The sequence below is a fragment of the Argopecten irradians genome, chromosome 3 (genome assembly GCF_041381155.1).
Source record: "Argopecten irradians isolate NY chromosome 3, Ai_NY, whole genome shotgun sequence".
Lineage (NCBI taxonomy): Eukaryota > Metazoa > Mollusca > Bivalvia > Pectinida > Pectinidae > Argopecten > Argopecten irradians.
In genome coordinates this window covers 58,620,179-58,643,925 of record NC_091136.1, presented here as the reverse complement: position 1 = coordinate 58,643,925, position 23,747 = coordinate 58,620,179, and the positions used below count along the sequence as shown (strand labels likewise).

Below are 23,747 nucleotides of genomic sequence, written 5' to 3'. Positions count from 1 at the left end.
TCTAAACATGTATAAGCTTTTATACTTATAGGACGTATCATCTAGAGGATAAAGTGAAAGCAGCAAGAAAAACTTAAAGAAAAGGCTAACGAGTTTTTCAAAAGTAGGATTTATTCGATAACATGACTTTTATTTAGTGTTGATCTCTCGGAGTCTCGATCATGTGGTTCGCTATTAAATAACATCCTGATAAGGCTTGTTACATCGGATCTACTTACATTGTTGGTAGCTATCAATATTTCTTCTTGTGGATTTTCAAAATGATAAAATATGTTTTATATCTGTCGATGAACTGATTAACGGATTTTAGAAGTTCTTCACCCGATAACCTGAACAGATTGGGGACACTATGCAGGGAACAGTGGTCCTGCATTTGAGTAATCATTTAGACAATGAAGTCTATCCCCACTTGAGCCATAATGTAGTAAATTGTATAACGCTAGTGATTGTGCCATGGAAAAAAATAAAACACCTTTTTTTGATAAAAATGCGTTTTCATTTCAAAGAATCCTGCACTTTGGTAACTAAATAATTACCCAAATAGATAAATGCAGGACTGTTACTCAAATGCAGGACTATACCCCATGTGACCAACCTGCTTAATGTCAATGAGACCAGCCCTAGGCTAATGAATTGTTTGTTTCTCCTTTACCAACTGGGTAGGTAGGTGATTTTTATTTTGGTTAGACAACAAGTACCCAAAATTTTTAAGTAAAAAAAGTGTAGCAGGATTTAACTGGGTCAATCATCAGTGACCAGTTAGCTCAGCGGTAGAGCATTTGGTTAGTGTTCGGAGGTCCCAGATTTGAATCCCGGTCTAGCCGCTACATTTTCTACTCTCCTGTTACAATATTGGCGTTCAACTAAATAACCCACGGTGGTGGTGTAAGAGTCTATGTCGTTGAAGGCGAAGACTTTGAAAAAGGAGGGAGGAGTGTAGTGGGATTTGACTGGGTCGGTTATCAGTGATCAGATAGCTCAGCGGTAGAACATTTGGCTAGTGTTCAGTGGTCCCGGGTTTGAATTCCAGTTTGGCCGCTTTTTTCCCCTCTCCTGTTACAAAAGTATAAAATGAAACATGTTACCCTACCGATTCATGCAGAAGTCTACCGCTTCTGAGGCCGATCTTCTGCCTATGGCTTAATATCTAAATATTCTGCTTTTTGCAAGACATCTTTTATCTCTTCTGATTTCTGAAATTTTGATAGTGGGTCTAGGGCCGCCATGGCGAATTCAGAATGCATACCAGACATATTAGGGGCACTGGCTTGATAATTAAGTAAACAAAAGAGGTATGAACACTTCCTAACCAACACCCACATGTGCTAATTAAAAGTCTGGGGCTATTTCCACCTTGGCGAGCCTCCTTTGGCAGCAATGGCTTTGTGTCACTTTCATGTGTCTGAGTGTATGTGTATTACGTACAGGAACAATCATCTGGCCTTTCGATAAATTTTGTGCTATAACTAGTTAGCATTGTAAGCATTTCACAAAACAAACACTACTTATAACTGAAATGATTTACTCACATTTCTGTATCTGTATCTGTTGATTACATCAAATAACCATTACTGGCATATGATTGATGTTTTCGCACTTTTCGTCTGGTCTGTCCTTCCGTCCGTCCGTTAACAATTCTTCCTCAAGTTTCATATGTAGGTTCCCCTAGGCTATGGCCCTAGTTGTGCATATTGTATTTTGGGACTAATTGGTCAATAAGATGGCTGCCAGGCAGGCATCTTGGATTTTGATACCGGGTAGTTCAATTTTGTTGTCGCTATTTCTCAGAAATTTCTCAATGGATCATTCTTAAATTTTATATGTAGGTTCCCCTAGGGCCCTAGTTGTGCATTTTGCTTGGACCAATCAGTCAACAAGATGGCTGACATCTTTGATTTTGATAGTTAAAGTTTGTTATCGCTTTTTCTCAGAAAGTACTGAAGGGATCTGTCTCAAATTTTATATGTAGTATGTTTGAAAAAGCTTGAAAAGCAGAGAAAAGATCTCTCTTTCCGTTGTCAGACATAGATCATTATTTGGTGAGAACCAAGATCCCTCTGGGATCTTTTGTTAATGTAAAATATGGTATGCTTACACTGCTGTATATGGAAATCACAAACTTTGCCATCGTAATGGCCACCACTTTGGAATGGGGTAATTCTAATAGAGGAACTGGCCATGGATTGGTTTAAAATTTCAGAATATGATCACAAAAAAAAGATTTGTTGAATTGCAAGTGGGTCATTTCTCCGGAATATCGTAAATTTTAGAAACAATTTAAAAAAAAAATCTTACATAAATCAAAATAAAATTAATTAACATTATCAAAAATGTTAAATGAGCCACCACGGCCTTGTGGTGATGATCAAAAGTAAAAAATTGTTAATAAAATAGGTTTTTGTTATTATTTTGCCTATTATAAATATCTATATATCTCTGACGCTGCAAAATATGCTGCATTTAATGCTACCGCTTTGCAGTAAAAAATCTGCCTTTATTTGGTCACCAGAGGTTAACATGTCTGGAAATGTATTATAAGGACAGCAAGGAAACAGAGAATACTATTATGAATATAAAATGATCGGCAATTCAAAATATTTTCAAAGTAAAGAAAAAATTTTAATATCAGAATTCATAAAATGTTTTTGGGATTGGAAAATGCCAATAACATATTTTGCGTAGGGGGTGTTTTGGATGAGTATTTCTTTCATACCTTCACATGTAATACTGGCTGGTCTAGGGCAATACACTCATGTCGACTGAGGCTGTAATTGCATGGCTACCCATGCAATAAAGCCTCGTGATGTCACGGCGTCAACAAAATCTCTATTTCCTCGGTAAAATTTTAACATTTTTTTCACAAAATTGACTGGTTTTACTATTTAAGATGCAAGCAACGGAATTTGTGTTGAAAGTATCGCGTAATTTTTCTTGTATGGAAAATTGACTTCCAGTTGTGGATTTCTTCTAATTTATTTCAAAATGGCGGGATATTATAGCTGTAAAATTGCAATAAAACGTTGATGTACGAAAGAAAAATACTCATTCATAAGTGGATATGAAGGGTAGGGATATTCTACCCTTGGGATCACAAAATGTTGCAAAACCCTCTGCAAGCCTTGGGTTTTACTACATTTTGTGACCTCGGGTAGAATATCCCTATCCTTCATATCCACATATGAAAGAGTCTTATAATAAAGGTCAAGGAAACAAACAATATTTTATTTTAACTTTTAAGCGTGATTGGTGATTATTTGGGTAATAGTTTTAGTAAACTATATATTGCATTGTATTTAGTCTACCCTTGATACTTGACATCAATTAGTTTAACATCTACCGGTATACACTATATAGTTAGAACTTCAGACATCAATTAGTTTAACATCTACCGGTATACACTATATAGTTAGAACTTCAGACATCAATTAGTTTAACATCTACCGGTATACACTATATAGTTAGAACTTCAGACATCAATTAGTTTAACATCTACCGGTATACACTATATAGTTAGAACTTCAGACATCAATTAGTTTAACATCTACCGGTATACACTATATAGTTAGAACTTCAGACATCAATTAGTTTAACATCTACCGTTATACACTATATAGTTAGAACTTCAGACATCAATTAGTTTAACATCTACCGGTATACACTATATAGTTAGAACTTCAGACATCAATTAGTTGAACATCTACCGGTATACACTATATAATTAGAACTTCAGACATCAATTAGTTTAACATCTACCGGTATACACTATATAGTTAGAACTTCAGACATCAATTAGTTTAACATCTACCGGTATACACTATATAGTTAGAACTTCAGACATCAATTAGTTTAACATCTACCGGTATACACTATATAGTTAGAACTTCAGACATCAATTAGTTTAACATCTACCGGTATACACTATATAGTTAGAACTTCAGACATCAATTAGTTTAACATCTACCGGTATACACTATATAGTTAGAACTTCAGACAGAACTTCAGACATCAATTAGTTGAACATCTACCGGTATACACTATATAGTTAGAACTTCAGACATCAATTAGTTTAACATCTACCGGTATACACTATATAGTTAGAACTTCAGACATCAATTAGTTTAACATCTACCGGTATACACACTATATAGTTAGAACTTCAGACATCAATTAGTTTAACATCTACCGGTATACACTATATAGTTAGAACTTCAGACATCAATTAGTTTAACATCTACCGGTATACACTATATAGTTAGAACTTCAGACATCAATTAGTTTAACATCTACCGGTATACACTATATAGTTAGAACTTCAGACATCAATTAGTTTAACATCTATCGGTATACACTATATAGTTAGAACTTCAGACATCAATTAGTTTAACATCTACCGGTATACACTACATACATGTAGTTAGAACTTCAGACATCAATTAGTTTAACATCTATCGGTTATACACTATATAGTTAGAACTTCAGACAAGATATAATATATAATGATTATTTTTATTGTCATTGTATACATTTTCAAATTGAGATGTAGGGCTGCAATCTGAATTGTATGAGATAAGACATTATATATTAAATTAAAAACTGATAACTGGGTTAATGAATGGCTCAAAGTACTTTGATTTTGAGCATGTTTGTACATGTATTTCATATTAAGCGAACTAATTAAGTTACAGAATTTGTATATACATGCCAGAGCTATAAAAAGATGTCAATTTCATCACTTGTTTCACACTGAAATATAATGACACCCATGCTGTACACTATTAGGGTCATGGAAGAGTAATTACTGGAAATGTTTTTTTCTTTTAATGTTGATGGAATGATTTTGATGTTGTACAATACAATTACAATATTTCAGGTCGAAGTGGAAATTCTAAAGACAATACAGATAAAGGACACTTCTTAAAATGAAAAAAAGTATTTCCTGTATGTGTTTGGTTATGAACCTCATCCTCATGATTTTATTTGTTTTTTAGATGAAGACTACAATCAAGCAATAACATTCTACACACAAGCAATAGAACTGAACCCTGAAGTAGCGACCTATTACTGTAACAGAAGCTTTGCCTACCTGCGTACAGAGTGCTTTGGTTATGCACTCAATGATGCTGGGCGAGCTCTTCAGCTGGACAGGTCGTATATCAAGGTAAACAATGATATCTGCCTCAGAATATACCAATCCCCTCTAAAAATACTTGTGGGGGAAAGGACTTAAGATTAGACACAAAAATACAATTAAAATTGACAATGATGAAGTATAAAAGGCAACACCAAAACATGATGCAAGTATTTAATTCTTTCCCTGTCATTTACAGATTTTTACCCTCTCTCTTCTTTGGTGTCTACTACAGTACAGTTGAAACTTTATATTGATACTTTTTTTGCAATAAATCTCCAACTAGTTTACATTTTAAATACAGTGATGTGTGAAAAGTATTTTTAAGTCAAAGCAAACATTCCGTGTGCTAAAAAAGTACTTATTTCAACCATATTTACCATATTTGTCAGAAGAATAAGGTAAATCAAGAAAATGTTATCATCATCAACAAAATGGAAGCTTGTTCCACTTTCATCCCAGATTGTATACCATATAGTTAAAGAAAACTTTGAAAAAAACTTGTTCAGGTTTAAACATAATTCACAAAATAATTTCGAATTAAGACCAAAGGATTATCTTAGCATATTTAGTTAAAATCAATTACCACAAAACAACTACCGGTACACATGTTGTCTGATATTTTCTTTGAAACTTCCTGTGACAAGACTAATAACTTCTTTTGGGATGGAATCCGGAAAGAATAGAAAGTACCGAAAGAGTTAAGATAACAACTGCCCATTGATTGATTTCTTCAATGTTTAGGTAACGGTTCAACAACATTAATTAAAACAAAAGACAAGTAAGAAGTCATATACAATTGTATCAGCCAACGGATAAGATTAGGAAATCAGCATTCAAGGAAAGATTAACAAAACCCTTTGATGTTCCTAAAAAATGGATAAACTGTTCCGTCTACAGTGTGTAACTAGGAGGACTTTTAGCATGATGTTGACAATAATATAAGACTGCATTCAACACTGTGTTATAAATATCATATTAAATACCAATTTTCATATGCCAGTACCTCTTTTGAATTTGAATGAAAACAAAACATTTGGAACAGTAAATTAAATATGGTAAAATAAGAGCAGTAAATGTAATAAAATAAGTTTGTGAATCTTGATATTGGCAGCAAGAAAGTATCACCACCTTGAATTTTGCTGTTTGTCATGTTATAGGCCTATTACCGACGAGCATCTGCAAACATGTCTCTGGGAAAATACAAGTTGGCACTCAAGGATCTGGAAGCAGTAAGTTTTCATCTCAAATATGTGGATCATATAGATATTATTTTAAACTTTGCGTTGTGAATTAACTGATAACTCAAAACTCTGAAAGATAAATTGATAGATATGCAAATAGAAGACATTTGATGATATAATTATGTTAAATCTTTTACAAAGTTTTGATGATTGTTTTGATAGGTGGTCAAAGTGCGTCCAAACAACAAAGATGCGAGAGCTAAGTTTAATGAGTGTCAGAAAATAGTTCGGATGATGGCCTTCCAGAAGGCAATATCGGTAGAGGACAGCAAGTCCGTGGCTGAGCAGATTGATCTGGCTGCTATGAGTAAGTACATAGTTATCCTTCATTGATTAGTATCAAAGCAGATTGACCCGAATGCTATTGTTGTTTGGTGATAAACTAGTTTGATAGAGAAGCAGGGTTTGACTATATAAAGTCACAAGGATATTAATAGAAGAATAAGGAGAAATGTATGAAACTGCTTCAAGTAAAGATGAATATCATAAGAGATTAATGTACAGGGTGTCCCATAAATCATGTTACACTTTAAAAATGTTATTACTTTTGACATACATGAGCAACAAACAGATATTTTGGTAAATGAAGGCATGCAAAATGTAATATTATCAGAATTGTCATGGTAATAATTGTCTTGACATTTTTTTTTTCAAATGCACCTTATGAATGTTTGGTTGATATTTGTCAGGCATTGATGATGACTATGTTGGACCAAACTTTGAGAATGGAACAGTAACAGAGGAGTTTGTCAAAGAGCTCATGACCACATTCAAAGACCAAAAATGTTTACACAGAAAATATGCTTACCAGGTAAAACCAAATATAATAGTTCAATCCATGGACAAAACTATGATGATAGAACAGGTATTATTTTATTGGCAGTCTTTAAAGAGAAAAAACATGTGTGAAAGTTTATTGTCTGAGCTCCCATTCTTATGGAAGCTACATATAGTGCTACAGGTGTGTCTGAACATTAATGTCCAGAAGACTATCAAATGTCACGTAAAAGTTTTTGTGTCATTACATTTCAAATGATCCAAGATATAGAGCCAACGCTGTTGTAGTATGATAGGTGGGTACATGGTTCTTCCGCCAGCCACCTAGACATTTAAAAGTAGATACTTGGACTTTTTGGCGTGAAAATAGGATGATTAGGATTAGTGCATCACTCTGTTTCATTATTTCTTTTAAATGCACCAAAACAAATGAACAATTGATTGGAGTAATTGTAGTTTTTTAATATCATATAATTTCAGATTATCCTAGAATGTAAGAAGTTGTTTATGAACCAGCCTGCATTGGTAGACATCACAGTACCAGCAGTAAGTGTTAATCCTAGTCACAAAAGTTTGACTTCATGTGGCTACATATGTACTAAGTACACTTTGGTATATGTTATTGTGGGAACCTGAATGAATTTACTGATTAACTACATTTCACAGATACATGCATGCTGTTCGTATGTTTTACTTTAAATGGGAAATAGTTGGGTAATACAGTATTTTATATAGTGATTACTCTAACAGAAACTGTAAGGTTGTGAGAAGAGGAGTAATGTTTTATTTTCCTTTACAGGGAGAGAAGTTCACTATATGTGGAGATATACATGGCCAGTATTATGATCTACTTAATATATTTGAATTGAATGGGCCTCCCTCCGAGAAAAATCCCTATGTATCCTTTCTGTACACATCTAATGGTTGATATTACCCGCGAACCTAGACATTGTAATGAATTCATGATATCACTATTCTAGCTGATGTTTAAGTGCTGTATGTTATATTCCTTAACTGTGTTCTCAGCTTTTCAATGGTGATTTTGTGGATCGAGGATCATTTTCAGTAGAATGTATTCTACTGTTGTTTAGTTTTAAACTGCTTTACCCAAATCATTTCTTCATGGCAAGAGGTATGTAAGAAATATTTCCGTAAGTAATTATATTTTACCATGAAATGCTAAACATAAAATAAAAAATAAATGTACATAATTGATTTGACATTTAACTATTGCTTGATTAATGTGTAAACAACTTACTGCTTCAGAGCTGAATAATTTTGACACAATGAGGTATAATGCCAACTGATTTGTTTCTATTTATAGGTAACCATGAAAGCTATACCATGAACCAAATGTATGGCTTTGAAGGAGAAGTCAAGTCCAAATATCCTTTGTTTAGAACTATTACTTGAACTTTAAGTCACAAACATTATTATCGCCCAGTTGATGACAGCACAAGGAAGTTAAGAGGCCTTTATATATTATCATCATAATTAATGTGTAAATAACATGATCTGATTTTCAAGAACCTCAGTTTATAAATTATTATATGCTTATAATTTCAACATGAATGCAGAAACAAAAAAGGCAAAAATTCTAGTGAGTATAAAACTTTAACTGGCTACCTTTGTGTCACTGTACAAACAAACAACAAAATTCTAGTGAGTATAAACTTTAACTGGCTACCTTTGTGTCACTGTACAAACAACAAAATTCTAGTGAGTATAAACTTTAACTAACCTTTGTGTCACTGTACAAACAACAAAATTCTAGTGAGTATAAACTTTAACTGGCTACCTTTGTGTCACTGTACAAACAACAAAATTCTAGTGAGTATAAACTTTAACTGGCTACCCTAGTGCCACTGTACAAACAACAAAATTCTAGTGAGTATAAACTTTAACTGGCTACCTTTGTGCCACTGTATAAACAACAAAATTCTAGTGAGTATAAACTTTAACTGGCTACCCCAGTGCCACTGTACAAACAACAAAATTCTAGTGAGTATAAACTTTAACTGGCTACCATTGTGTCACTGTACAAACAACAAAATTCTAGTGAGTATAAACTTTAACTGGCTACCTTTGTGCCACTGTACAAACAACAAAATTCTAGTGAGTATAAACTTTAACTGGCTACCCCAGTGCCACTGTACAAACAACAAAATTCTAGTGAGTATAAACTTTAACTGGCTACCATTGTGCCACTGTACAAACAACAAAATTCTAGTGAGTATAAACTTTAACTGGCTACCATTGTGCCACTGTACAAACAACAAAATTCTAGTGAGTATAAACTTTAACTGGCTACCCCAGTGTCACTGTACAAACAACAAAATTCTAGTGAGTATAAACTTTAACTGGCTACCTTTGTGTCACTGTACAAACAACAAAATTCTAGTGAGTATAAACTTTAACTGGCTACCTTTGTGTCACTGTACAAACAACAAAATTCTAGTGAGTATAAACTTTAACTGGCTACCCCAGTGTCACTGTACAAACAACAAAATTCTAGTGAGTATAAACTTTAACTGGCTACCCCAGTGTCACTGTACAAACAACAAAATTCTAGTGAGTATAAACTTTAACTGGCTACCTTTGTGTCACTGTACAAACAACAAAATTCTAGTGAGTATAAACTTTAACTGGCTACCCCAGTGTCACTGTACAAACAACAAAATTCTAGTGAGTATAAACTTTAACTGGCTACCTTTGTGTCACTGTACAAACAACAAAATTCTAGTGAGTATAAACTTTAACTGGCTACCCCAGTGTCACTGTATAAACAACAAAATTCTAGTGAGTATAAACTTTAACTGGCTACCTTTGTGCCACTGTACAAACAACAAAATTCTAGTGAGTATAAACTTTAACTGGCTACCTTTGTGCCACTGTATAAACAACAAAATTCTAGTGAGTATAAACTTTAACTGGCTACCCCAGTGTCACTGTACAAACAACAAAATTCTAGTGAGTATAAACTTTAACTGGCTACCTTTGTGTCACTGTACAAACAACAAAATTCTAGTGAGTATAAACTTTAACTGGCTACCTTTGTGTCACTGTACAAACAACAAAATTCTAGTGAGTATAAACTTTAACTGGCTACCTTTGTGCCACTGTACAAACAACAAAATTCTAGTGAGTATAAACTTTAACTGGCTACCTTTGTGTCACTGTACAAACAACAAAAGTCTAGTGAGTATAAACTTTAACTGGCTACCTTGTGTCACTGTACAAACAACAAAATTCTAGTGAGTATAAACTTTAACTGGCTACCTTTGTGTCACTGTACAAACAACAAAATTCTAGTGAGTATAAACTTTAACTGGCTACCTTTGTGTCACTGTATAAACAACAAAATTCTAGTGAGTATAAACTTTAACTGGCTACCCCAGTGCCACTGTATAAACAACAAAATTCTAGTGAGTATAAACTTTAACTGGCTACCTTTGTGTCACTGTACAAACAACAAAATTCTAGTGAGTATAAACTTTAACTGGCTACCTTTGTGTCACTGTAAAACAACAAAATTCTAGTGAGTATAAACTTTAACTGGCTACCTTTGTGTCACTGTACAAACAACAAAATTCTAGTGAGTATAAACTTTAACTGGCTACCTTTGTGTCACTGTACAAACAACAAAATTCTAGTGAGTATAAACTTTAACTGGCTACCCAGTGTCACTGTACAAACAACAAAATTCTAGTGAGTATAAACTTTAACTGGCTACCTTTGTGTCACTGTACAAACAACAAAATTCTAGTGAGTATAAACTTTAACTGGCTACTTTGTGTCACTGTACAAACAACAAAATTCTAGTGAGTATAAACTTTAACTGGCTACCTTTGTGTCACTGTATAAACAACAAAATTCTAGTGAGTATAAACTTTAACTGGCTACCTTTGTGCCACTGTACAAACAACAAAATTCTAGTGAGTATAAACTTTAACTGGCTACCTTTGTGTCACTGTACAAACAACAAAATTCTAGTGAGTATAAACTTTAACTGGCTACCTTTGTGTCACTGTACAAACAACAAAATTCTAGTGAGTATAAACTTTAACTGGCTACCCGTGTCACTGTACAAACAACAAAATTCTAGTGAGTATAAACTTTAACTGGCTACCTTTGTGTCACTGTACAAACAACAAAATTCTAGTGAGTATAAACTTTAACTGGCTACCCCAGTGTCACTGTACAAACAACAAAATTCTAGTGAGTATAAACTTTAACTGGCTACCCCAGTGTCACTGTACAAACAACAAAATTCTAGTGAGTATAAACTTTAACTGGCTACCTTTGTGTCACTGTACAAACAACAAAATTCTAGTGAGTATAAACTTTAACTGGCTACCCCAGTGTCACTGTACAAACAACAAAATTCTAGTGAGTATAAACTTTAACTGGCTACCTTTGTGTCACTGTACAAACAACAAAATTCTAGTGAGTATAAAACTTTAACTGGCTACCTTTGTGTCACTGTACAAACAACAAAATTCTAGTGAGTATAAACTTTAACTGGCTACCTTTGTGTCACTGTACAAACAACAAAATTCTAGTGAGTATAAACTTTAACTGGCTACCTTTGTGCCACTGTACAAACAACAAAATTCTAGTGAGTATAAACTTTAACTGGCTACCTTTGTGCCACTGTACAAACAACAAAATTCTAGTGAGTATAAACTTTAACTGGCTACCTTTGTGCCACTGTACAAACAACAAAATTCTAGTGAGTATAAACTTTAACTGGCTACCCCAGTGTCACTGTACAAACAACAAAATTCTAGTGAGTATAAACTTTAACTGGCTACCTTTGTGTCACTGTACAAACAACAAAATTCTAGTGAGTATAAACTTTAACTGGCTACCTTTGTGTCACTGTACAAACAACAAAATTCTAGTGAGTATAAACTTTAACTGGCTACCTTTGTGTCACTGTACAAACAACAAAATTCTAGTGAGTATAAACTTTAACTGGCTACCTTTGTGTCACTGTACAAACAACAAAATTCTAGTGAGTATAAACTTTAACTGGCTACCTTGTGTCACTGTACAAACAACAAAATCTAGTGAGTATAAACTTTAACTGGCTACCTTGTGCACTGTAAACAACAAAATTCTAGTGAGTATAAACTTTAACTGGCTACCTTTGTGTCACTGTACAAACAACAAAATTCTAGTGAGTATAAACTTTAACTAACTGGCTACCCCAGTGTCACTGTACAAACAACAAAATTCTAGTGAGTATAAACTTTAACTGGCTACCTTTGTGCCACTGTACAAACAACAAAATTCTAGTGAGTATAAACTTTAACTGGCTACCTTTGTGCCACTGTACAAACAACAAAATTCTAGTGAGTATAAACTTTAACTGGCTACCCCAGTGCCACTGTATAAACAACAAAATTCTAGTTAGTATAAACTTTAACTGGCTACCTTTGTGTCACTGTACAAACAACAAAAGTCTAGTGAGTATAAACTTTAACTGGCTACCTTTGTGTCACTGTACAAACAACAAAATTCTAGTGAGTATAAACTTTAACTGGCTACCTTTGTGTCACTGTACAAACAACAAAATTCTAGTGAGTATAAACTTTAACTGGCTACTACCAGTGTCACTGTACAAACAACAAAATTCTAGTGAGTATAAACTTTAACTGGCTACCTTGTGCACTGTACAAACAACAAAATTCTAGTGAGTATAAACTTTAACTGGCTACCTTGTGTCACTGTACAAACAACAAAATTCTAGTGAGTATAAACTTTAACTGGCTACCCGTGTCACTGTACAAACAACAAAATTCTAGTGAGTATAAACTTTAACTGGCTACCCAGTGTCACTGTATAAACAACAAAATTCTAGTGAGTATAAACTTTAACTGGCTTCCCCAGTGCCACTGTACAAATAACAAAATTCTAGTGAGTATAAACTTTAACTGGCTACCCCAGTGTCACTGTACAAACAACAAAATTCTAGTGAGTATAAACTTTAACTGGCTACCTTTGTGTCCACTGTACAAACAACAAAATTCTAGTGAGTATAAACTTTAACTGGCTACCATTGTGCCACTGTACAAACAACAAAATTCTAGTGAGTATAAACTTTAACTGGCTACCTTTGTGTCACTGTACAAACAACAAAATTCTAGTGAGTATAAACTTTAACTGGCTACCTTTGTGTCACTGTACAAACAACAAAATTCTAGTGAGTATAAACTTTAACTGGCTACCTTTGTGTCACTGTACAAACAACAAAATTCTAGTGAGTATAAACTTTAACTGGCTACCTTTGTGTCACTGTACAAACAACAAAATTCTAGTGAGTATAAACTTTAACTGGCTACCTTTGTGTCACTGTACAAACAACAAAATTCTAGTGAGTATAAACTTTAACTGGCTACCTTTGTGTCACTGTATAAACAACAAAATTCTAGTGAGTATAAACTTTAACTGGCTACCTTTGTGTCACTGTACAAACAACAAAAGTCTAGTGAGTATAAACTTTAACTGGCTACCTTTGTGTCACTGTACAAACAACAAAATTCTAGTGAGTATAAACTTTAACTGGCTACCTTTGTGTCACTGTACAAACAACAAAATTCTAGTGAGTATAAACTTTAACTGGCTACCCCAGTGTCACTGTACAAACAACAAAATTCTAGTGAGTATAAACTTTAACTGGCTACCTTTGTGTCACTGTACAAACAACAAAATTCTAGTGAGTATAAACTTTAACTGGCTACCTTTGTGTCACTGTACAAACAACAAAAGTCTAGTGAGTATAAACTTTAACTGGCTACCTTTGTGCCACTGTACAAACAACAAAATTCTAGTGAGTATAAACTTTAACTGGCTACCTTTGTGCCACTGTACAAACAACAAAATTCTAGTGAGTATAAACTTTAACTGGCTACCTTTGTGCCACTGTACAAACAACAAAATTCTAGTGAGTATAAACTTTAACTGGCTACCTTTGTGTCACTGTACAAACAACAAAATTCTAGTGAGTATAAACTTTAACTGGCTACCCCAGTGCCACTGTATAAACAACAAAATTCTAGTGAGTATAAACTTTAACTGGCTACCATTGTGTCACTGTACAAAACAACAAAATTCTAGTGAGTATAAACTTTAACTGGCTACCCAGTGTGCACTGTACAAACAACAAAATCTAGTGAGTATAAACTTTAACTGGCTACCTTTGTGTCACTGTACAAACAACAAAATTCTAGTGAGTATAAACTTTAACTGGCTACCGTGTCACTGTACAAACAACAAAATTCTAGTGAGTATAAACTTTAACTGGCTACCTTGTGTCACTGTACAAACAACAAAATTCTAGTGAGTATAAACTTTAACTGGCTACCTTTGTGTCACTGTACAAACAACAAAAAGTTCTAGTGAGTATAAACTTTAACTGGCTACCTTTGTGTCACTGTACAAACAACAAAATTCTAGTGAGTATAAACTTTAACTGGCTACCTTTGTGTCACTGTACAAACAACAAAAGTCTAGTGAGTATAAACTTTAACTGGCTACCTTTGTGTCACTGTACAAACAACAAAATTCTAGTGAGTATAAACTTTAACTGGCTACCTTTGTGTCACTGTACAAACAACAAAAATTCTAGTGAGTATAAACTTTAACTGGCTACCTTTGTGTCACTGTACAAACAACAAAAGTTCTAGTGAGTATAAACTTTAACTGGCTACCTTTGTGTCACTGTACAAACAACAAAATTCTAGTGAGTATAAACTTTAACTGGCTACCTTTGTGTCACTGTACAAACAACAAAAATTCTAGTGAGTATAAACTTTAACTGGCTACCTTTGTGTCACTGACTGTACAAACAACAAAATTCTAGTGAGTATAAACTTTAACTGGCTACCTTTGTGTCACTGTACAAACAACAAAATTCTAGTGAGTATAAACTTTAACTGGCTACCTTTGTGTCACTGTACAAACAACAAAATTCTAGTGAGTATAAACTTTAACTGGCTACCCCAGTGTCACTGTACAAACAACAAAATTCTAGTGAGTATAAACTTTAACTGGCTACCTTTGTGTCACTGTACAAACAACAAAATTCTAGTGATTCTAGTGAGTATAAACTTTAACTGGCTACCTTTGTGCCACTGTACAAACAACAAAATTCTAGTGAGTATAAACTTTAACTGGCTACCTTTGTGCCACTGTACAAACAACAAAATTCTAGTGAGTATAAACTTTAACTGGCTACCCCAGTGCCACTGTATAAACAACAAAATTCTAGTGAGTATAAACTTTAACTGGCTACCCCAGTGCCACTGTATAAACAACAAAATTCTAGTGAGTATAAACTTTAACTGGCTACCCCAGTGCCACTGTACAAACAACAAAATTCTAGTGAGTATAAACTTTAACTGGCTACCTTTGTGCCACTGTACAAACAACAAAATTCTAGTGAGTATAAACTTTAACTGGCTACCATTGTGCCACTGTACAAACAACAAAATTCTAGTGAGTATAAACTTTAACTGGCTACCTTTGTGCCACTGTACAAACAACAAAATTCTAGTGAGTATAAACTTTAACTGGCTACCCCAGTGCCACTGTACAAACAACAAAATTCTAGTGAGTATAAACTTTAACTGGCTACCTTTGTGTCACTGTACAAACAACAAAATTCTAGTGAGTATAAACTTTAACTGGCTACCTTTGTGTCACTGTACAAACAACAAAATTCTAGTGAGTATAAACTTTAACTGGCTACCTTTGTGTCACTGTACAAACAACAAAATTCTAGTGAGTATAAACTTTTAACAGACTACCTTTGTGTCACTGTACAAACAACAAAATTCTAGTGAGTATAAACTTTAACTGGCTACCTTTGTGTCACTGTACAAACAACAAAATTCTAGTGAGTATAAACTTTAACTGGCTACCTTTGTGTCACTGTACAAACAACAAAATTCTAGTGAGTATAAACTTTAACTGGCTACCTTTGTGTCACTGTACAAACAACAAAATTCTAGTGAGTATAAACTTTAACTGGCTACCTTTGTGTCACTGTACAAACAACAAAATTCTAGGGAGTATAAACTTTAACAGACTACCTTTGTGTCACTGTACAAACAACAAAATTCTAGTGAGTATAAACTTTTAACAGACTACCTTTGTGTCACTGTACAAACAACAAAATCCTAGTGAGTATAAACTTTAACTGGCTACCTTTGTGCAACTGTATAAACAACAAAATTTTAGTGAGTATAAACTTTAACTGGCTACCTTTGTGTCACTGTACAAACAACAAAATTCTAGTGAGTATAAACTTTAACTGGCTACCTTTGTGTCACTGTACAAACAACAAAATTCTAGTGAGTATAAACTTTAACTGGCTACCTTTGTGTCACTGTACAAACAACAAAATTCTAGTGAGTATAAACTTTAACTGGCTACCCAGTGTGTCACTGTACAAACAAACAAAATTCTAGTGAGTATAAACTTTAACTGGCTACCTTTGTGCCACTGTACAAACAACAAAATTCTAGTGAGTATAAACTTTAACTGGCTACCGTGCACTGTACAAACAACAAAATTCTAGTGAGTATAAACTTTACTGGCTACCTGTGCCACTGTACAAACAACAAAATTCTAGTGAGTATAAACTTTAACTGGCTACCCCAGTGTCACTGTACAAACAACAAAATTCTAGTGATATAAACTTTAACTGGCTACATGCTACCCTCTAGTGTCACTGTAAACAACAAAATTCTAGTGAGTATAAACTTTAACTGGCTACCATGTGCACTGTACAAACAACAAAATTCTAGTGAGTATAAACTTTAACTGGCTACCTTTGTGTCACTGTACAAACAACAAAATTCTAGTGAGTATAAACTTTAACTGGCTACCTTTGTGTCACTGTACAAACAACAAAATTCTAGTGAGTATAAACTTTAACTGGCTACCTTTGTGCCACTGTATAAACAACAAAATTCTAGTGAGTATAAACTTTAACTGGCTACCTTTGTGCCACTGTACAAACAACAAAATTCTAGTGAGTATAAACTTTAACTGGCTACCATTGTGCCACTGTACAAACAACAAAATTCTAGTGAGTATAAACTTTAACTGGCTACCTTTGTGTCACTGTACAAACAACAAAATTCTAGTGAGTATAAACTTTAACTGGCTACCTTTGTGTCACTGTACAAACAACAAAATTCTAGTGAGTATAAACTTTAACTGGCTACCTTTGTGTCACTGTATATAAACAACAAAATTCTAGTGAGTATAAACTTTAACTGGCTACCTTTGTGCCACTGTATAAACAACAAAATTCTAGTGAGTATAAACTTTAACTGGCTACCTTTGTGCCACTGTACAAACAACAAAATTCTAGTGAGTATAAACTTTAACTGGCTACCTTTGTGCCACTGTATAAACAACAAAATTCTAGTGAGTATAAACTTTAACTGGCTACCTTTGTGCCACTGTATAAACAACAAAATTCTAGTGAGTATAAACTTTAACTGGCTACCCCAGTGTCACTGTACAAACAACAAAATTCTAGTGAGTATAAACTTTAACTGGCTACCATGTGTGTCACTGTACAAACAACAAAAGTCTAGTATGAGTATAAACTTTAACAGGCTACCTTTGTGCCACTGTATAAACAACAAAATTCTAGTGAGTATAAACTTTAACTGGCTACCCCAGTGTCACTGTACAAACAACAAAATTCTAGTGAGTATAAACTTTACCTGGCTACCTTGTGCCACTGTACAAATAACAAAATTCTATTGAGTATAAACTTTAACTGGCTACTTGTGCACTGTAAAACAACAAAATTCTAGTGAGTATAAACTTTAACTGGCTACCATGTGCACTGTACAAACAACAAAATTCTAGTGAGTATAAACTTTAACTGGCTACCTTTGTGCCACTGTATAAACAACAAAATTCTAGTGAGTATAAACTTTAACTGGCTACCTTTGTGTCACTGTACAAACAACAAAAGTCTAGTGAGTATAAACTTTAACTGGCTACCTTTGTGTCACTGTACAAACAACAAAATTCTAGTGAGTATAAACTTTAACTGGCTACCCCAGTGTCACTGTACAAACAACAAAATTCTAGTGAGTATAAACTTTAACTGGCTACCTTTGTGTCACTGTACAAACAACAAAATACTAGTGAGTATAAACTTTAACTGGCTACCTTTGTGCCACTGTACAAACAACAAAATTCTAGTGAGTATAAACTTTAACTGGCTACCTTTGTGCCACTGTATAAACAACAAAATTCTAGTGAGTATAAACTTTAACTGGCTACCATTGTGCCACTGTACAAACAACAAAATTCTAGTGAGTATAAAATTTAACTGGCTACCTTTGTGTCACTGTACAAACAACAAAATTCTAGTGAGTATAAACTTTAACTGGCTACCTTTGTGTCACTGTACAAACAACAAAATTCTAGTGAGTATAAACTTTAACTGGCTACCTTTGTGTCACTGTACAAACAACAAAAGTCTAGTGAGTATAAACTTTAACTGGCTACCTTTGTGTCACTGTACAAACAACAAAATTCTAGTGAGTATAAACTTTAACTGGCTACCTTTTTGCCACTGTATAAACAACAAAATTCTAGTGAGTATAAACTTTAACTGGCTACCCCAGTGCCACTGTACAAACAACAAAATTCTAGTGAGTATAAACTTTAACTGGCTACCTTTGTGTCACTGTACAAACAACAAAATTCTAGTGAGTATAAACTTTACCTGGCTACCTTTGTGCCACTGTATAAACAACAAAATTCTAGTGAGTATAAACTTTAACTGGCTACCCCAGTGTCACTGTGCAAACAACAAAAATCTAGTCAGAATAAACTTTACCTGGCTACCTATGTGCCACTGTACAAATAACAAAATTCTATTGAGTGTAAACTTTAACTGGCTACCTGTTTGTCACTGTATAAACAACAAAAATCTATTGAGTATAAACTTTAACTGGCTTCCCCAGTGGCACTGTACAAACAACAATATTCTAGTAAGTATAAACTTTAACTGGCTATCTTTGTGCCACAGTATAAACAACAAAATTCTGATGATTATAAACTTTTACTGGCTTCCTTTGTGCCACTGTATAAACAACAAAATTCTATTGAGTATAAACTTTGAGTACAAACAACAAAATTTTAGTGAGTATAAACTTTTACTGGCTACCTTTGTGTCACAGTATAAACAATAAAATTCTTGTGATAATGTATTAAAGATACTGGTAGTTCACAAGACAAAACAATTGACCATCAATTTACCAGAAAATAATTTAGTAAAATCTTGAACTTTTTTTTGTTAGGTAATGCATGGTGGATTGTTCAAGGATGACACAACAACACTAGATGATATCCGGCAGCTGCAACGGAATCGCCAACCACCAGAAAGTGGTACATATCTTCAAGATTTTTTTTTAATTTTTGAAATGATTTCTCTTACACTTGAGTTATTCTGACCTTAGTTCCTCCTGTATAAAAAATGCCAGTCCATAATTTGACAAATTTTCTGTTCTAGAAATCGCATTGAAGGTCACTGTTAAATACCAACTCAGCCACAATTGTGCAATCAATGTTGAATGTTTTGTAGGTGCAATGTGTGAACTGCTGTGGTCTGATCCACAAGCTGTATGTGGGCGCAGTGAGAGTAAGCGAGGTGTGGGCACCATGTTTGGACCTGACATTACTAAAGCCTTCCTACAACGCAATAACCTTGATTACATTGTGCGGAGTCATGAAGTAAAACAGGACGGATACGAGGTGGCTCATGACGGCAAATGTATAACCGTGTTCTCCGCCCCAAATTACTGGTAAGTATATCTGAAGCTCTTTGAACCTATTTTTCAATGGAACCTGAATCTACTTGAAAATACTGTACACCAGCAAAAACATGATGGATTTACATGTAAATTATCCTGCCTTTATCACTTCTGAAAAATAATATCATATGATTGATATTACCTATAACTCTACACCAATTTACATTTATAGTGATACTATGGGCAACAAAGGTGCATTCATCAACATCAGAGGTGATGACTTGACGCCCAAATTTACGTCCTTCAGTGCAGTGGTAAGTTCCATGTCCCTTGTGTATGTAAAAGTAAGTCAAATATTCAAATAATGACTTTACAATATACACCCCTGCTTAGTGAAGAAGGTGTATACCAAGGTATATTTATAATTTTGTATGTAAACACAAAGTTACCTAGAATTGTAATGAATCACATATTAACTTACATACTAATAAATACATTGCTTATTAGTCCAAGGGCCTGCTTCAACACAGTTGAAAAGAAGTGATAATTAACCTACATACAACCGTAATGAATAAAGCTTATAAATATATACTTAGATATATTTCATTGAATGATTTAGTAAAGACTCTGATTATGGGTATAATCATATTTCCTTTTATTTTCCAGCCCCATCCCAATGTTAAGCCTATGGCCTATGCAAGCTCCTTGTTCAGTATGTTTGGATGATGAAGCTATCAACTAGTAACATAATAATGTATGGAGGTGTATGAGTGAGGATTAGGCTTCCTGTAGCACCGATACAACATAAGGAGAAAAAATCCTGACTTAATTGTTTCTAAAATATGTCCTACAATTTCTCTTAATAATTATCATTCTTATGAAATTCTATAATTTGACCAGTTTTAAAGAATTACTTAACAAATAGAAATACTGAACCAAAAGAGAGTTTTAATTAGACATGGGGTGTTGTATCACCTCTGTTACTAACCAGGAACCATCACTCATGCAACAATTGATACTGCAATAGTTCTCACTGAGTGTAGATGTGTTGCTCAATCATGTATGGATGATATAATGGAGAGGATGACTGAAGATTTAGTATATGTGGACCAATTATGGACCTGTGTACCATTGTTATTGAATTACTGGTAACAGTACAGTGTGAAACGAAAACTTCATAACTACAGGTATTTTACATCGAGTTTTGATTTGTGAACATTACTGTTTTTCATCAGATAATATGTGATAACTTTGAAATCAGTTGGTGTATGTCTAGATGCCATAACTGCTGTAAGTCACAAAGATTCGGGTAATGTGTACTGCATTTGACCCAATAAGTGCCAGGGCACTTAAAACATTTAAAAAATAAAAAGGTGATTAATAAGACTAAATTTGGGCTAACATTTCACAAACTTATTACACAGAGAAAGCCATTAATCAATTTGCAAAAGAAATCAGAAAGAGAAACCTACAGTTTTCATAGTTTCAGTCTGTATTTAATTCTAGGTAAGTGAAATTCAGCCCTCAAAAAGGAGGAGGAGCGCTTATTTGGTCAAATACAGTAATTCCTCTTGTTAGTGTCCTAGGCTGGGTTATAACCAGAACAAGGATGTTAAGCCCCGTCAATCAATCATACCTCGTGCTATCAACGGTAAATACTCAATGTCTAAGTGGAATTGGGAACTACTTAATGTACATATAGAATGAGTCGTTGCATCCTGCCTACCGTATGCTACATTCACAGCTAGATAAGAAGACCCTGTCATTACGGAGTGTAGCAAACATCAATTCCATCAGTAATGAGTAGATGATATGATATATACAAAATGTATATGTAGTGGACCTGATATTCAGCTTGTTTTCCAATGTCCTTGCAATGTGCACATGTACAGTTCCAAAGTCTGTCTGACTTGCACATGTCAAATACATGCACCTGTGATAAACATGTGTTAAATGTAGTATTAATGATAATGAACTCATTTTTGTGATTAGCTTTGAATCCATCTAGATCATTGTTCACACTTTCCTTATTATAATTGGTGGCATTAAAATATATATATTATTTACTGTTCATAACCTAAGACACACCACCACGAGTCCACACACAAAAAAATGGAAAAATATTTGTTTTTGAAGAATGTCACATGTTCATTTCATGTGTCCCTTTCCAATGTTATTTGGAGTTTTCACCTTCATTACTTCATTAGTGTGTGTTGTTGTTTGGCTCTCAATCAGCCGATGTACATGTAGTATTCTAATTATGTTCCAGATTAAACAAACCATTCAGAGATTTTAATATGAGGAGAAAATAATTATTTTTACAAAATGGTGTACTAGTTTTATCAACTGAGTGTATGAAAGGGAGCTTATGATTTAATTTTTAAAAGAATTGGACTAAGAATGACAAATGAAGAGATCACAGTACTCTACATTGTTAGAGTGTTGTAACATTGTTACAGTGTTGTAACATCGTAACAGTGTTGTAACATTGTAACAGTGTTGTAACATTGTAACAGTGTTGTAACATTGTAACAGTGTTGTAACATTGTAACAGTGTTGTAACATTGGACCAGTGTAATATTGTAACAGTGTTGTAACATTGTAACAGTGTAATATTGTAACAGTGTTGTAACATTGTTACAGTGTTGTAACATTGTAACAGTGTTGTAACATTGTAACAGTGTAATATTGTAACAGTGTTGTAACATTGTAACAGTGTAACATTGGACCAGTGTAATATTGTAACAGTGTTGTAACATTGTAACAGTGTTGTAACATTGTTACAGTGTTGTAATACACCATGAAATGTATTACTCTAGATCTGATTTATTTCTGGGGACTATTGTTAATCTGTATGCTGTAGATAGAATACCAGCTGTCAGAGATAGGGCATAATGTCCATCATTTTATGATGTCTGACTTTTCTGACAAACTTGCTATAGATATACATTGTAGTAGATGCCAGTATTGGCATCAGAATACTTTGCATCATCATTACATGTAGCATCCAATCAATACTGTAAACATTGTACAACAGTAATCATCCTTGTTATACAACAGTAACTATCTCCAAAATTGTGGATTTTTTAATCTGGAATTATTACATATCCAATTCTTATGATTGGTAAGTTTGTCGTGAAATTTGAAAAGTTTGTTGAATGACCACAAATCACTTCCTGTCATTTACCAGACAAAAGCAGCATGTTTTGTGTTCTGGATGTAGCATATTGAGGCTGGTATGGCTGGCCAGTTGTTTTGTGATATATGTATTGTTTATTGAGTGCTTAATTACCATGGATATTACTAATTGGTAGTCTCCTATGAAATGTCACTCCTGGAGCAGAGACTGAAAGACTTGTGAAATTGATATTTATGTGTATTAAAGATAATGTAAGAACTTTGTCTTATTTCATTTATTTTCCATTTTCTGTAAAAATGACAGTGTTACCCATAGACATGTCATCATTAACCAGATAGCTTCCGATATTTAGCTAGGGGCTTTGGTGGTGTCTTTACATATTAGCATTAGTCCTAAACCTTAGATTGCAGGTTCAAACCAGATGTGGGTCAGTTGTTGGGTACTAAATCTACTAACTGTAGGTCAGGTACTAAGTGTAGGTCAGTGGTTTTCGTTTGAGTACTCCAGCTTTTCTCCATCTCCTAAACCTGGCACATTTACATTGTAAATATGATTCTGTATGTTGAAAGGACAAAATAAAATATTTAAAATCCAATCCTCAGATTTAAAAACTAGATTCTCTCTAAATAATGTTTTTGTGGGATAGATATGACAGTTTCAAG

General features: G+C 33.9%; 1 protein-coding gene across 1 annotated transcript; it reads left to right on the top strand.

Moving 5' to 3' along the window:
• Positions 1-57: 57 nt before the first annotated feature.
• On the top strand, positions 58-23,343 carry LOC138319221 (serine/threonine-protein phosphatase 5-like; the record flags this gene model as incomplete). Its single annotated transcript, XM_069262208.1, has 14 exons — positions 58-103; positions 4,989-5,158; positions 6,289-6,360; positions 6,535-6,679; positions 7,062-7,183; positions 7,630-7,695; positions 7,949-8,047; positions 8,176-8,281; positions 8,474-8,543; positions 17,766-17,823; positions 19,494-19,581; positions 19,778-19,997; positions 20,179-20,260; positions 20,613-23,343. Coding segments are annotated over 14 exons (1,404 nt in total), but the record flags the coding sequence as incomplete, so codon positions are not given.
• Between the last annotated feature and the right edge of the window lie 404 nt (positions 23,344-23,747).